At 50.3% G+C, this 16,410-nt stretch overlaps 1 protein-coding gene across 3 annotated transcripts in view; it reads left to right on the forward strand.

The window, feature by feature from the left end:
* The window catches only part of PPARGC1B (PPARG coactivator 1 beta), a 119,496-nt gene extending 103,690 nt beyond the window's left edge, over positions 1–15,806 (forward strand). For all 3 annotated transcript variants that reach the window (XM_055558267.1, XM_055558272.1, XM_055558282.1), the window contains 4 exons: positions 2,190–2,265; positions 4,703–4,824; positions 8,278–8,432; positions 9,591–15,806. In XM_055558267.1, coding sequence (XP_055414242.1) covers positions 2,190–2,265; positions 4,703–4,824; positions 8,278–8,432; positions 9,591–9,691 — 454 coding nt within the window. In that variant the 3' untranslated portion in view covers positions 9,692–15,806. The remainder of the gene's footprint in view (positions 1–2,189; positions 2,266–4,702; positions 4,825–8,277; positions 8,433–9,590) is intronic.
* The last annotated feature ends 604 nt before the right edge of the window (positions 15,807–16,410 follow it).

Genomic DNA, 16,410 nt, shown 5'->3' on the forward strand with positions numbered 1-16,410 from the left:
GACAGCAGGATCTGGCTCTTTGGAGGGGAGGCCTTAGGAGCGTGGGTGCAGGTCCCAAACCCTCTGCTCGAGATGCACCTGAGTGACCACCGGATGGCGCTCCTGGGTTCAGAGCAGTGCAGCAAGCAGGGTCCTGGGGAGGCCTCCTTACCAAGCTGGTGGCTGGGCCCCGCCTCCTGAGGTTTTATAGGTCGGGGGTAGGGGTGGAGAATTTCATTTCTAACAAGTTCCGGCGTAATGATGACATTGCTAGAGCGCTATACTCTGAGAAACAGAATTCAGGTAGTAGAAAGATAACTTTAGAAAAATTCCTCTTTATATTTTCTTATCTCTACTGGTGGCTCTTAATTGAAAATCTGATGAAAACAAAGCTTCCTTTCCCCATTAAAATGTATGCAGACAACTAATTGGGCATTGGATTTTAGGGGACTTCTGGACCCCGCCCCCCACCCCCAGACACTAATGTGCTGAAACCCTGGACTATCTGTTATTTAAAATAAACTCATTTTGAGCAATTTCTCTAAAAGCCTGTCTGTGTAAATAAGCCAGAACAGTTAGTAAGAGCCATCTTCTGTCAGACTTCTCTGAGCCCCCCTTTCAGCTCTGTTCTCCTTTCCCCAGCGGGTCACTTTGAGCTAGTCTGCCTGTGTTCATGTTAGCTGGTTTCTTCTGCAGCGTCTGTTCAGAGGCTACTAAGGTTCTTCTGTTGAAGCACATCCCCCAAGGCTAGAGCTGGAGCTTCTTGGCTTCCTTCCCTTCCTGGCCTGTTCAGGCCCTTTACCCATGGGCTTGGCACAAGAGTCAGGGGCCTCTCTCAATCACCACGGTTTCTCCTTTTCCTCTTTCTCACTTTTGAGCTAAGTTCAGGCTGGCTTTCGCTGGAGAAAGTTAATTGGTTAACTTGGTTCCTACTCAGCTGCCTGGCAGAGCTTGATGGCTGGTCAGTTGGATAAACTAGTCATCAGCCTTCTCCAGACCAGCATTTCTCTACTTTTGCTTCTGCTACCAAACATCAATCAACAGGAAGGCTTTGAGCTGGTTTAACAAGCCCTACAGCACCTTCAAGTCACTCTCAGCTCTTCATGGGGGAAGACTTCCAATGCTGCTGCAAGTGGATAATGATACTCTTATTATATAGCACTTTAAAGTTTGAAAGTCACATCCCTTTCTGTTACCCTCTTTGAGCTTCACAGAGGCACTTGAGGGAATCTAAAGTGCTTTTCAACCCCATTTTATAGATGAGGAAACTGAGGCTCAAAGAGGTTCAATAGAAAAATATAGCCAGCAAGTACCAAGCCATTCCAGGGCTAAGCATGTACAGGTATGTTCTGATTTGATCCTCCCAAATGGCTGAGGAGGCAAATACAATTGATTCTCCTTAGTTTACAGATGAAGAACTGGCTTAAGTAGCCGGTCCCGGGTCACCAGCAGAGAGGTAATAGAATCAGCATTGGAATACTAGCTGACTCTGGAGCCCCTGCTCTCATTCTCTGCTGTGTTCCCAAGGATGCACACGGTGTGTGGCAGAGTCGGCACTCAACCCCCCCTTACATGCTGAGCTCCTTCCCCTCCATCAGCCTGGCCACTGGGAAGAGAGGGCATTGTGCAGACAGGTGCCTGGGAGGGCGCAGGCGTGCGGCATCCAGAAGTTTCTCCAGCTGAGTAGCCCACTGGCTGCCTGGGGTGTGGGGGCTGTGATAGCCGAGGTTGCTGCCTGGCCAGACAGCAAAAGTGGAGGGGGAGCCATGGGTCTAGAATCAGCAGACCTCCCACTGGCTCTGGCTTCCCCACTTCTTAACTTTGGGGAAATTTTCATCTTGAACCTGAGCCTTAAGATTTTCATCTGAAAAATGGGGAAGCATGAGACCTCAGAGGATTTTTTTATCAGGTCAAATACCATAATGAAGCGAAAGGGTCTTTCCACCCTCAGCAGCATAGAAAGGTTCACAGGGATTATGGTTAGCAGTGTAGAAGGCGTGTGTCAGTCACATGTTCAGACCCACATGCGGCCCTGGGTGCTCACCGGTGAGGTGGAGAGCTGGGCTCCCTCTCCCAGTCCTACCTTCACTGATGAACGAGTCCTAACAAAGCTGAAGAAGCATCGCTCGCCTCCTGGAGCAAGTCCTCCTCCCGCCCCACTGTGGTCCCTGCTAAGAGTGAGTGAGTCTGCTTTGCTTGTTCACTGACAGATGTGAGAGCAGAGGGTCGTGTTCAGACGGAACGCCAAGCGTCCGGCATGCCAGGAAGCGGCGGGAAAAGGCCATTGTAAGTGACTTGGGGCCCCAGAGCCCGGAGTGAATGGGGACAAGCAGGGGCGTCAGGAAGTGTGGGGGCTTCAGAGACCCGAGGTGCTTTGAGGTCATCTGGCCTACAGGAGATAGTTGTATTTCTCTCATTTACAAAAGCATAAGGGTCATTAAAGGGCATCAAAGGTAGCACATGCAAAATGCAGCCAAGGGACTGGTTTGGGAGTGGGGTGGGGTGGTGTGCCATTGGTGAGGATTTAGGGCTCAGTATCAGAGGCTCGACAGGGCCCAGGGGGTGAGCACTGATGAGGGAGCAGAGCCAGCCCTGCTTCCACTTCTGTGTGACCTTGAGCAACTTCCTTGAGCCTCAGTTTACTCATCCGTATATAGGGTCCCCTGGTGTGATCTGGGCTAAAGGACCAAGAGAGCCTGTCTCTTCCTCCCTGCCCGACTCTCTAGTCCTCTCCCAGAGTTAGTCCAGAGGCCCAGGCTGTGCCTGGTGGACTGGTTGCAGAGCACCACGCGGGGAAAAGTCATTAGGAAGCTGGAGTTACTGCCCTTATATCATTAGAAAGGAAGGAAGGGAAAGTAAGACAGAAGCACAGACAGACTCTCACTGGATTTCCATACACCCCCACCCCACCTCCCCCACACCCCGCCCCCATGCACCCCCCTCTACCCCCCACACCCAACAACGTGGTACTTCAGGGCAGGGCATGCTCGAGGTGTGCATACCCCAGAGGTGTGCTCACAGCTATCTGCAAGCAGGTACTTAAAACCACATGGAGCAACTTCCTGGGATCCTTGTGTGACCGCTCAGTAGTTGTGGCATGCCTGGCCCTGTTCTCGGTGCTGGATGGCAGCAGTGAATGAGACAAACAAGGTCTCCACTCCTATGGTTGGGCCAGAAGGGAGAGAGAGACGACAGACTCATAAGCAAAGCAATAAACACTGTAATTACAGATTGGGAGGTGCACTGTGAAATTAATCACGCCACGACTAAGATGTCTGAAACAAATCATGTTTTGACTTGTGGGGAGGGTTTATTTACATGGTCGTCTGGGAGGGGCATCTTCAAAGAGCCAGGCCCCAAGGGATGGAAGAAGCCATCCAAGCAAAGGTTCAGGAGGACGGGGGGCAGAGGCTGGAAAGAGCCTTGTGAGTTCAAGGTCCTGGAGGAGGCGGGTGGTGGGAGGAGAGAGGGGGTGGGCAGGGGGTGGTTGCATTCTTACACGGAGCTGAACTGGGCCACCCTGGGGGACATACCTAGGCCTGTGACCACAGCAGTGCTCTCTCTGGACCGCCGCCCTCTGAGGTGCATGGCTGGAGAATCGCTGGCCTTAACCCTGTTCCAGAGAAACCCTGTCTAGACCAGACCCTGGTGGTCTTGCCCACCAGGAGTGCAGCTGAAGTTTCTCCAGCAAATCAAAGGCACTCTTCCGATGGCCATGCCTTTAACTGGATCCAGTCACTAGATGATGGTGGGGGCTTGGGGGAGGTCCCAACCAGGCTTCCATGATGCACCCCCTCTGCCCGGCAGGTCTAGGGGCCTGGCTCCTAAAGGTGACCGGTGTCTACATCAGTTCAGTTCAGGTCAGTCGCTCAGTTGTGTCCGACTCTTTGAGACCCCATGAATCGCAGCACGCCAGGCCTCCCTGTCCATCACCGACTCCCGGAGTTCACTCAGACTCACGTCCATCGAGTCGGTGATGCCATCCAGCCATCTCATCCTGTTGTCCCCTTCTCCTCCTGCCCCCAATCCCTCCCAGCATCAGAGTCTTTTCCAGTGAGTCAACTCTTCGCATGAGGTGGCCAAAGTACTGGAGTTTCAGCTTCAGCATCATTCCTTGCAGAGAAATCCCAGGGCTGATCTCCTTCAGAATGGACCGGTTGGATCGCCTTGCAGTCCATGGGACTCTCAAGAGTCTTCTCTAACACCGCAGTTCAAAAGCATAGATTCTTCGGCGCTTACCCTGGCAAAACCAAAGCTAACGGCGGCTCCACATCCTTATGCCCCGGTCCCACCGTTGTCTCCCCACCCCCTCTGACCTGTAGCGACCTGGCCGCCAGTGCTCGCCCTCTAGCATCCTCAGCACCTCCCCCAGTGCCCGAAGAAGTCAGGCTCCAAACAAATACAGAAGCTACCCAGCGTGCAGTTACATTGGTAGTGGTGACTCCCTCTCCTGTCTCCGCCCAGTCTCCTCATTCCCTTCAAGTACGCAGTCGCTTCCTTTCAGGCCACCTCCCATCTGATGCTTAACAGCCCCCTCCTCCCATAAGGCAGGTCCTCTGGGATAGCGACTGTCACCGTCCTGTCGCTGACTCCAGTCCCAGCTGGTGTTGCTTGCTCAGCCGGGTGACATGGACTGGGGATGAGGACTCTGTGGGAGCCCGCAATCTAGGGCGCCCTAGGAAGCAACCCGAATGACAGGTCCCTCTGTGTCCCCCTCGGGCAGGGCGAAGGCCGCGTGGTGTACGTTCGAAATCTCTCCAGTGACATGAGCTCGCGAGAGTTGAAGAGGCGCTTCGAAGTGTTTGGCGAGATTGTGGAGTGCCAGGTGCTCACGAGAAGCAAGAGGTGAGTCAGGCTCTCACAGAAGAGGGGAGTTAGGGGTGTGCAGAGGTCCCAATTCAGGGCTCACCACATGAAGGTGCCCAAGAAGACTTCCAGGACAAACCTACCATTAGGTACAGGAGAAGGGGGGACCAGTAACAATTGTGCAGCCCAGGAATTGCCGCAAACGTGTACTGATATTCTGCTAAAGTGCGAGGCAACTTTCATGCATTGTCTTACTTCAGTTTTCCAACTTGTGTATGACGCATACAGCCTTACTGTTTCTATTGCTTTCCTTTCTGGATGGCGCAGATAAGTCAACTGAGCAGCTAGTTAGTGGCAGAGCCAGATCTGCAGCCCATGTGTCAGCTTCTGGTTTTCCATCCTAGAGTGGGTATGGGGCTGGCAAAAGCTGGTATGGTGGCTGAAGGCACACTTGCATTGCACTCTTGGCTGCAAACCCCATGTTATTCCATCCCTCCGTTCCTCTGCAGCTGCAGCCCTGTGTCCCACTCACCCAGAGAAGCAGTGCTTCATCTCTCTGGGAGATCTGTAAGAATAGGTTGCATATAAATGCACAACTTAGGTGTCAAAACTTCATCAGATTTGAAATAATTCTGAAGTATCTCCTGTTATTACTTGCAAACTGAGTTATTAAGGTTTTAAAATTCTAATTTAATAATGACTTAAAAACTTCAGTGAGAAAATAGTTTCTACATAAGAATCATTACACATCTCACATCCCTTATGATGGCTGTGGAAAAGTAACAAGTGAGGATGTGGAGAGACTGGAATCCCTGTGCACTATGGGTTGGAATGTAGTGGGTTGGCCAAAAAGTTCATTTGGGTTTTTCTAACCAATGTTATGGAAACCCAAATGAGCCAATAAAAGGTGCAACCACTGTGGAAAATAGTATGAGGGTTCCTCATAAAATTAAACATAAAATTACCATTTGACCCAGCCATTCCTCTTCTGGGTATATAATCAGAAGAATTGAAAGCAAGATCTTGAAGAGATATTTGCACATACATGTTCATAGCACTGTTATTGTTATTCACAATATCCAAGAGTTGATAACAACTGAAGAAGAATAGATCAGCAAGATGTGTATGCATGCCATGGAATATTAGTCTTAAAAGGATGGGAATCAATCCTGTCCCATGCTACAGCATACATGGACCTTGAGGACATTATGCTGGGTGAAATCAGCCAGTCACAAAAGGACACATACTGTGTGATTCCACTCACATGAGGGATCTAAAGGAGTTAAACTCATAGACAGGGAAAGTAGAATGGTGGTGGCCAGGGGCTGGGAGAAGAGGATATAAGGCATTGTTGTTTAATGCGTTCAAAGTTTCAGTTTTGCAAGATGAAAAATTTCTGGAGATCCATCTTACAACAGTGTAAGTTAACACAATGTGGCCCTGGTGGTAAAGAATCCACCTGCCAGTGCAGGAGATGTAAGGGACATGGGTTCAAGCCCTGGGTTGGGAAGATCTGCTGGAGTAGGGAATGACAACCCAGACCAGTGTTCTTGCCTGGAAAATCCCATGAGCGGAGGAGCCTGGTGGGCTACAGTCCATAGCGTCAAAAGGGTCAGACACGACTGAAGCAACTTAGCATGCATGTATATACTTAACACAACTGAACCATACACTGAAAAATAATAAAGGTGGTATATTTTATGATATGTATTTTTGTCATAATTTGTTTTAAAAAGTCATGATGCAAATTAAACTATTTATGTTCTGTGCAGTCTTCAGGATATCCCATGAAGGTAGCATGTAAAAACAAAGCAAGCAAATTAATCTCTAAAGAGATGGTGCAATTTGTTAAGATTTAAAAATTACTCAGGAGTCTCTGGAGAAGGCAATGGCACCTCACTCCAGTACTCTTGCCTGAAAATCCCATGGACGGAGGAGCCTGGTGGGCTACAGTCCATGGGGTCGCTAAGAGTTGGACATGACTTAGCAACTTCACTTTCACTTTTCACTTTCACGCATTGGAGAAGGAAATGGCAACCACTCCAGTGTTCTTGCCTGGAGAATCCCAGGGACGGGGGAGCCTGGTGGGCTCCTGTCTATGGGGTCACACAGAGTCGGACACGACTGAAGCGACTTAGCAGCAGCAGCAGGAGTCTCAGATATTTAGAGTCAGAGGGTTCCAGCCTTGGCCTGGTTCAGAGAGGTGTCAGGAAACGCAATTCAGTCAAGTGTTTGTGAGGCGGTCGAGGTCGGTAGACCTGTGCTGAGTGGTAGGATGGTGCTGTCCTTGAGGAGTCTGAGTAGCAGACTGATAGATCAGGATTCATTTGATTGTGGAACTGATGAGTGTAGATCTGACTTTAGGTCCCCTTTACGTTGGCATTCTTCTCAGGCAGGCTTCCCTCATGCTAGCAAAGTGGTTACCTCCAGCCGTAAGCATATCTCCTACCCAGGGAAGCAGGAGTTCCAGCAAAGATATGGCATGGAACCTTTGGGGTTCTGTTTTGGGTGACAGGTTCATGCTTGAACAATCACTATGGCCAAGGAGGGTCACTGTCTTGTGCCTTACCCTGGTGCCCTGAGCCCAGCTGAGCACCGGGTGGTATTGTCAGAGGGCAGGGAGAGAATGCTGAATAGGCAGGCGTGAAGGAGGAGGTGTATATGCAATATCAGCGATCTTAGGGAAGATGAAGGACAGGTTAACAGCCAAAGAAGTAGCGGCTGAGGGGCTTCCCTGGTGGTCCACTGGTTAAGACTCCACCTTCCAATGCCGAGGACATGCATTCAGTCCCTGGTCAGGGAACTAAGATCCCATATGCCATGGGGGCAACTAAGCCTGTGTGCCACGACTAGAGACTCTATGTGCAGCTAGAGAATCTGCATGCCATGACTACTGAGCCCGTGTGCTCTAGAGCCCATGTGCTGCAAGAAGAGAAGCCCGAGTGCCACAGCTAGAGAAAGCCCACGCACTGCAACAAAGATTCAGCACAGCCTAAATAAATACATGAATATTTAATTTAAAACAAGAAGAAGAAGAAGTGACAGCTGAGGCTGACTTTGAAGGGCGTGGAGTGGTAGGGTGGAGCGTAGGTGTGGCCAATCCTGAAAAATGGGGATCATGAAGGAAATAGAGAGGACCATGAAGAGCCTCAGATTTCACATCAGGGAGCCTGGGTTTGAGTCCCTGCTCTGCCCTCTGTCTTTGGGCAAATCCTGAACTCAGCCTGTTCCTCGTCCCAGAGGGAGAGATGACAGCAGTTCCTGGTCACAGGGGGTCTGAGAGCATGTGAGGCAATGGGTGGTGGCCAGCACTTATTAGTACTTTATTGCCAACCCAGTGACCGTCATCATGTCTATCGGGGAGCCGTGCGACACAGTCACGAGCCACTGACTCATGACTCATGGTTTCCCGCCCCTCACTGGGTAGCAGGTGGTCTGACAGTGTCCACCAGGCTAGCCCAGTAACATGCTCCCCCTTTCCTGTCCTTCCAGAGGCGAGAAGTATGGCTTCATCACCTACCGGAGTTCTGAGCACGCTGCCCTGTCCCTGAGGAATGGCGCCGCCCTGAGGAAGCGCAGCGAGCCCTCCTTCCAGCTGAGCTACGGGGGGCTCCGGCACTTCTGCTGGCCCCGCTATGCTGACTACGGTGAGTACGCAGGCCCTGTGCATCCTGCTCATGCCCAAAGCTCTGGGGCAGTGACCTCCTTTATTGAAACCTAAAGCCCCCTCTGGACACAGCTCCCATGCCCAGGCTGCCCTGTCATCGTTGCTAAGTCGTTGAGTCGTGTCCAACTCTTTGTGACCCCATGGAGTATAGCCCACCAGGCTCTCTGTCCACGAGGTTTCCCAGGCAGGGATACTGGAATGAGTTGCCATTTCCTTCTCTGGGGGATTGTCCTGACCCAGGGATTGAACCCATGTCTCCTGCATTGGCAGGCAGATTCTTTACCCCTGAGCCATGGGGGAAGACCAGGCTCCCCCATGCTGGTGGGAATAACTGGGCAGCCACTTGGCCTGGAGGCTGTCCTCTTGATTTCCTTCTGGCCTCTGGTCCATCTTGCCCTAGGCCAGGACTGGTACCAAAGAGATGAAGCCTCTCGTGGTCTCTTGGAAGGTCCAGTCTCGTGCTCGCAGCCAGGTGGCAGAACTATGGCTGCTGTCTCTTTGACCTCACAGGGCCGGCAGCCGCCCTGCCATCCATGGTGGCCCTGACAGGCAGCAGCCTTGTCCATTAACTGGGCCACAGTGAAACAATATTGTCACCATGCCCTCACCATCTGGGGGCAAATTGGTAAAGAAGGACAAGTACAATTTGGGAGAGAGCTCGTGGTAGGCCAGAGTCTGCTGCAGCCTCCAGAGTGCAGATCTGAGCATCAGGAGACCCTGGAGGCCCCTGACCAGGCAGTGCTCCTGACTTTGTGTCCCCTCTGGGGACCCAGTTCCCCAGCCACGTGCTGAGGACATCGTAGTTGTCTGCCTTATGTGACTTCTGCACTGGTTTCCTAAAGGGCAAGAAACCATTAGGGGAAGTAGAATTAGAGGCTGTTGGAGCAGGAAAGGAGCCCTGGGGGGAGGGCTGTGGTTCAGGCATCCCCAGCCTGCAACCAGGGCAGCCGAGCCCCCAAGACACCACCCACATGGCAGAGGTGGCCCGGAGGAGCGCAGAGCCACTGCCCGCTGCTCTCTGAAACCTCAGGCCACCTCCGCTCCGTGGGGCTGACCCTGGTGGCAGATTTTCTGATTGGCAGGCTTTCTGAATCGCTCACTGCCTTCCCCTCTCACTGACTCCTCCACCCCCGCCCAGATTCTAATTCAGAAGAGGCCCTGCCTGCGTCAGTGAAAACCAAGTACGAAGCCATGGATTTTGACAGCTTACTGAAGGAGGCCCAGCAGAGCCTGCACTGATAACAGCCTTAACCTTCGAGGAATACCTCAATACCTCAGACAAGGCCCTTCCAAAATGTTTACGTTTTCAAAGAAATTAAGTATATGAGAAGGAGAGAGAGCGAGCGCGTGAGAGAGAGAGAGAGAAACTCGGAACTGCTGTCCTTTTAAAAAAAAAAAAATCAATGTTTACATTGAACAAAGCTGCTTCTGTCTGTGAGTTTCCATGGTGTTGATGTTCCACTGCCACATTAGTGTCCTCGCTTCCGACGGTTGTCCTGGGTGTGCGCCAGATGCTTGGTCTGGCACCCACCTCCCCTTCCTCCCCGACCGACGTCCCCTCGTAGACGTGCAGCTGTGTTCACCATACCATTTCTCGTCTGTAGTGTGTGATGATGAAATTGTTACTCGTGAATAGAATCAGGATTATAAACTCATTTCTAATTGAAGAAAAAAAGTATATCCTTAAAATAATGTATTTATGGCTCAGATGTCCTGTGCCTGGGATTATTGTATTGCTTCCTTGATTTTGTTAACTATGCACTGTCATGAGGTGTTTGCCACTGACCTGCACTGCTCCCTTTACCAGAATGCCCCAGAAGTACTGGCGGCCGGAAGCCTGGTTACCAGGGAGGAGTGGCATGCAGCCACCATAAGGAGCGATGGGGAGAGGGCCTTTTCTGGGCCTGTTCTGCCAAGCGCTGCCGTGTCTCTCATTGAGCAAGCTGGGGTTCGTTTACAGTCGGTGCCCAGCTCACACTTAGAGTTTGTGCCTGGATATGAGTGCGCAGATCCCCGCAGACCTTGGAAAGAAGGTGGGGTGAGCTGCATTATTCCCGTTTTCCAGGTGAGGCCAGCAGTGCCCCAGGAAGCAAAATGACTTGCCCAGGATTTCACGACCTGTGAGACTCTAGTGGCCCAGCCCAGGCCCCTCCTCCTGCCTTAGCTAGGGTAAAGAGGCAAAGTTGCAAGGACTGGTAGAAGTGGGTTCAACTGAAAAGTACAACAGTCTAGGTGCCTCCGGGCTCATTTTGGGGGGCAAGTTGGCAGCTCCCTCGTCAATATCGGGCAAGTTCAGGCTTTGGCACCAGTCTTGATCCAAGGGGTCCTGAGGTGTGCTTATACCTATGGACACGCCATCAGAGCTTCAGGGACACACCTGGAGTGATACAGAGAGGTGATCTGGGAGCAGTCACCCTTTTGGGGCCAGCTACCACCTCATCCTCCTTCAGCTTGACTTCCCTTTTCTTCACCTGTGAAGTTGTTTGGGAGGCAGGGGTAATAGGGAGCAGGAGGGGATGTGAGGCGTGGGGATAGAGAAGACAATCTCCAAGCTCCTTTCCAACTTAGAAAACATTCTCATTGGGTTTTATTTTAAAGTTTGTGTTCTTGAGCGGTATCAAAGCCATGTCCACCTTGGATGTTAGGGAGGTGCCTTGGGGGCCATTTGTGAGGGGGAGCGTGGCTAGGCAGGGTAAGAGAGCACTGCTTCAGCTTCAGACAGAGTGGCTCTAACTTGGTCTTTTTCACACATCAGAGTTCCTTGGGGAGTTTTTGTATTTGAAAGAAAAAAGATCCTGCTGCTTAAAAAAGTTAGAACTTGGCTCATTTAACTAAACAAAGTAATATAATCTATTACTAATGCCAAGCCTTGTTCTTTGGCAATTGGTAGTTATGGGGTTTGGGTTTTCTATTTATGTTCTTAAGATTATAAAATACCTCAGTAGGTTAACTGGGCCAATAAACCTCTCCTGAGAGGTGAGCATACTTCAAGCCCACAGAGAAGGTTGGAGGAGACTGGCACTGGAAGAAGCAGGGGATCTGAGTTCCTGTGTATCAAGTCACTTCACCTCTCTGGACCCCAGTTTTCTTTTATGTGAAATGGACCAAGGAGGAGAATTAGGCAGGCTGATCTCTAAGGTCCCTGCCAGCTCTGACAGCTGTGGCTTCTAAGGTGGCATCTAGCAAGTACATGGCACACGGGCCACTATTCCCACATCCTTGGCCAGTTGCAGACATAACTAGTTGAGCACTGTACTCATGTTCTTTGAACTTGGTCATGCTCAACAATCCTCATCACAGTGCTCTGAGCAGTCATGACTAGTTGATCAGAGTTTAACCTATCTGACATCCTGGTGTAATCTTTGAAAGTTTTCTGTCATACAGAACCCCATGGTGGCCCGGTTTCATGCTGGCCCATCCCTCTCTGTCGTGTCCTGATCTATGAGAGAAAATTGCCCTTAAGCCATTTTTTGGCACAGGACTCCCAGTACTACTCTGACACAATCCCGCTTGGAGGTGGGGGCCAAGAGGAATAGTGGACAGGAATATGTTTGGAGAAGGCAGGGTTTATAAGGATAAACCAGAAAGGAGACTTTCCATGGCACGAGTCTGAACATTATAAATTCCCTTTATAGCTGTTCACTGCCTAGCACACAGTAGGCACACAGTAAATTATTATGGGATGGAATGGAATAGAATTTAAATCCACCTGATGCCTCCCCTAACTCCTGATTTGCACTAACAAGTAAACTGAAATTTCATCCTGTGGAAAAAATAGAAAGGAACTATACATTCAGAGTGGAGAGAGCTGCGTTGAGTACTGGCTTTGCCAAGAACTAACTCTGTGACTTAAATAAGTCAGAGTCCCTTCCTCTCCCTAAGTCTCTGTGCTAGGAGGGGTTGGACTAGAAGATCTCTAAGCCTCTCCTGTTTGCTTCTTCCCTGATTGCACTAGACCAGGGGTTCTACCATGGGCAGGTGGTACCTTAGGGTGAAAAAATGCAGATTTTTAGTGAAGGACAAGTCTCTTCCCTCTACTGGGTCAGCGGAAGCCACCCTTTCACTTCAGATTAATACAAGGCACTTGAAGGTGGTCAGACGCTGGCCCTTGAGCAGAGATTTGAGTTTAGTCCTGGGACATGATATGCTTAAGGTTGGGGCTGGGGCCTGCGGATGGGAGAGGGTGCCTGCCGAGGGCATCAAGCAGTTTCTTCTCACCATCCCATACGTAAAAGGATACAAGTTCTAAAGGTGACCAACCCTGCAGACAACCTCCATCCGAAGACTCATTCGGTGCTGTGTATTATTTACCAAGGAGACTCCAAGGTCTCTCCAGGAAAACCAGTCAACCTTGGTCTCTTTCCTACCAAATTAAGGAGTCCCCCAGAGGGAGCAGCTGCCACTGGCAACCATCTCACTGTAGCTGTGTCCTAGTATCTGCTCTCCGTCATGTTCACGTGTGATTGCCATGCAAGCTTACAGTAGACTGTGTTGGTAGCCGCCCACACAAGGCAGGTTGTACTGTCCATCTCTGTGCCGTGCTGGTGTTTTCCAAATATGTTCCATCTAAATGCTAAGTGGAATTCTTCCATCTCCTTCCTCAGTCGGTACAAGGCTGAATCAGAATCCTCACTCTCGGGGGCTCTGGTTAATGAAGGAAAATGCATCAAAGAGGTAAAGAATATGAGTGGATGGAGTGCAGCTAAGGCCCTGACCCTCTTCTCCCCATCACACCTTGACCCCCAATCAGAACACTGCTTTGAGGTATCAATACAAAGCACCAGCCAGGTGTCTGCAGCTGCTGTGAGCTCTCATAGCCCTGTGTGTGGAATGTGCTCAGGAGAGAGGCAGGGCTTTGGGAGCTCCAGGGTGGGAAGAGGAAGGGGTGGGGGATGCTCTGAACTGCAAAGACTCGGTACTCAGGTCCTTATGTGGGAAGAGATGCATAAGAAATCTGTCTTGCCTAAAGCCTGTGTTGATGTTTGGAGGGCGATTTCTTCTAGGCGTATTCAGTATGCACGCTTAGGGGACAGGGACAGCATGACAGTGCAGCCCTTCTGCATGGACAGCTTGAAACCCTATCCCAGGCCTCGGGTTCAGTTGCAATGACAGCCGAGCCCCCAGCTAGAGCGATGGGATGTCCCAGCTGTGAAGCAGAATCAACCCCAAAGAATTTGTTGATCTGACTCACTCATTCAAAACTGCAGTCTTTTCTTACCGTTTGTGATTTAGCAATTGTCCTCAGACATGACCAAGGAAAGAAGTTGAATGTATAGTAGCAAATAAAGTGAACCTAATGGTTTCAATGGCCAAAGAAGAGGGATCCTTCCCACTGGGGCAGAAGGAAACCTGTTAGTGCTTATGTGCAATATGTTTAAGCTGGGCCCCAAGTCCCTGAGATGTTTGCACACACAGATGGGCTCCAGAACTGTCTGCTGAGTCCAGGGGTACAGGGTAAATGGACGGAGAACGTGGGAGCTGGGAAACCTTTGTGCATAGAGATGCCCTTGGCTCAAAACAGGCATAGAGCGGAGGGCCCCTGGGAGCCGGCTGTAGAATGCCCAGGAAGCAGGCAGAGGCTGACTTTGCATTAAACCAATAAAAGTACTTTGAGAAACCCATGACACTAAGCCTGGCTCCATGTTTCTACACTGGCAAACATGGCTCTCCCTGGGCGATGTGAGGTCCTCTCCTAGGCATTGGGACAGGGGCCAGGAAAGGGGCTGGTGAGGGAGGAAGGCGGAGATGCCTTCATAGACATCAGCCGAGGGAGAGCCCATCCTAGGGCCAGTCCTAAAAATGGAGCAATGCTTTTTGATCTGGTACCTATTTTTGTTAAAAAAAAAAAAAAAATGAAGACAGCGCAGCCAATTGAAATGGGTTTGCAGAGCCAATCACTTACCTATAAGCCATCTAAAAGTGAGAAACCCAATGTTTCTTACTTGCTATGTGATCTTGGGCCTCTGTTTCCTCATTTACAGATGGGAATGAGTATTGGATGGGCTGAGTGCTAAAGTCCCTTTCACCTCTGATGGGCTGAGATTCGCATCCTGGAGCACCAGGAAGCCATCATTAACTCATGAAACCAATTCCATTCTCCGGCTGTGCCCAGCTCATGTTCAGGGTGAGAGTTCTCTGCAAGGTTACCAACCAGCAGGGAATTCAAATCCACATGGTCCTGGCCGAGTTACCTTATATGAGGAGGCCAGCTCCCCAGGACAGATCTAAGCCATAGTTTCTGGTGGGGATGGTGAGAAGTTAAACCCCAGCTTGGCTGGGTGGTGATGTCAGATCTCATATTAGCTTTGTCATCGTCCCCACCAAACAGCTTTCAATCTGAATGTTGTGACCTCTTGGCTGTTTCTCTCTTGCTGTCAGGCAATACTAGCAATACACTTGTTTTTGCAAAACAGCTTAACTTAGGTACTTTTCACACATTTGTTTCAAATGATTGTAAAACATACGGGGCAACAGGAGGCATGGATCACACTGCATATGTTTAGGGCAGCTTTTGTTTTTTGTTTCTTTAATGGTATAGCAGTGGTAGCTGAGGCTCTGAGATTTTGTGGGGCAGATTTTCAGAAAACTCCGTTTCATCAGAATGTCTTGCACATTCAGAAGCAGCACAGAAATCCAACTGCCCAAACTGGGGGCTCGGAGAATAGGGTTTTGTAGGTGGTCAGTCCCTGGGCTGTTCAATAACACCTCCAAAAGGTGTTTTATAGCCAGGACCCCCTCTGTGCTGTATGTTTTGTCAAAGGATCCTCCAGATCTCCCCTTTGCCAGCCTCGCTCATGGGTGACTTTTGAAGGGATTGGTCAGCTTCCACCTCAGCACTTTGCCTTATCAATGTCTAGTCGCCATCTAGTGGCCGAAGACTGTATCCACCAGCTACCCAGATAGAAGGCAAATAAAGCCTTTCGACCACCTTGCAGTCCAACACCAACGTTGGGAATGAAATGCAAGGACATGAGCGAACTGTCTGTGTGTTTAGAGCCCAGTGTAACACCAGTCAGAAGCCCCAGAAGCAACCACTCAGACTGAAAAATACACTAGCTCTCCTGAGGGCAGCGGAAACACGAGTGGACCTGGCCCAAGTGCCAAGGAGGGGTTTACTGTAACTGCAATACCGGCAGCCCAGCTGCTGACCTTGTTAAGTGAACCTCTGCTAGGTAGCCCCCACTGGACCCTCAGGACAAGCAGAGAGGTTGCGCGTGAGGATTTTGTGGGGGGCCTGGCCGTGGCCTTTGATATGGTCTACCGAATAGCCAAACAGCTTTTGTTTGCTTGTTTTGTATTTTGTATTTTAAAATCTTGTCAGATGTTTTTGTGTTAGGAATAAAAAGTCATAAACTACTCCCAACTTTGTTTCTTGAGGAATGTTCTGATTCCAACAGAAAGAGGTTGGAAATCTCAAGGGGTGTGTGGTCAGGGTGGTCAGTGGACCACTTGGATTTCCAAATGGTTTCAGTGGAAGATGACCATCCAGAAGTCTGACTTGGGGCAGTCTGCTCCGGAAATTCACACCCACCCCCTTCACCTCCTTGTGCTGTGATATTAGCATTAGCATTGGCTTGGAGCATCTGCTTCTTCCAGAGGTGGCTGCTAATGAAACCAACCCAAGATTCCTCCCCCGCCCACCCCAGGTTTCTAAAGAGATGGTGTCTGTAGCTAGCCTTAATTGACTGGGCAAGGTGGTCCCTATGGTCCCTTCCAGCATTTCCAAATCTTGGACTCAAATCCTTTTCTCTTGGTGTGATCATGCAGCCTAGAGAATTCTGAGCAATAGGAAGCCAGGGCTTTCCCCGGCTCTGTAACAGGGTCAAACCAGGGAATGGCTCACCTTGTGAGGTTTGGGTATCCCCAGGGGTACTACCGTAGGGGGCATTATTTATTAGGAAGCTCAACAAGGTAACTACAGCCTGGGGTGCGTGAGTGCAAGGCTGTGTGTGTGTGTG

The sequence above is a fragment of the Bubalus kerabau genome, chromosome 1 (assembly GCF_029407905.1).
Source record: "Bubalus kerabau isolate K-KA32 ecotype Philippines breed swamp buffalo chromosome 1, PCC_UOA_SB_1v2, whole genome shotgun sequence".
Taxonomy (NCBI): Eukaryota; Metazoa; Chordata; class Mammalia; order Artiodactyla; family Bovidae; genus Bubalus; species Bubalus kerabau.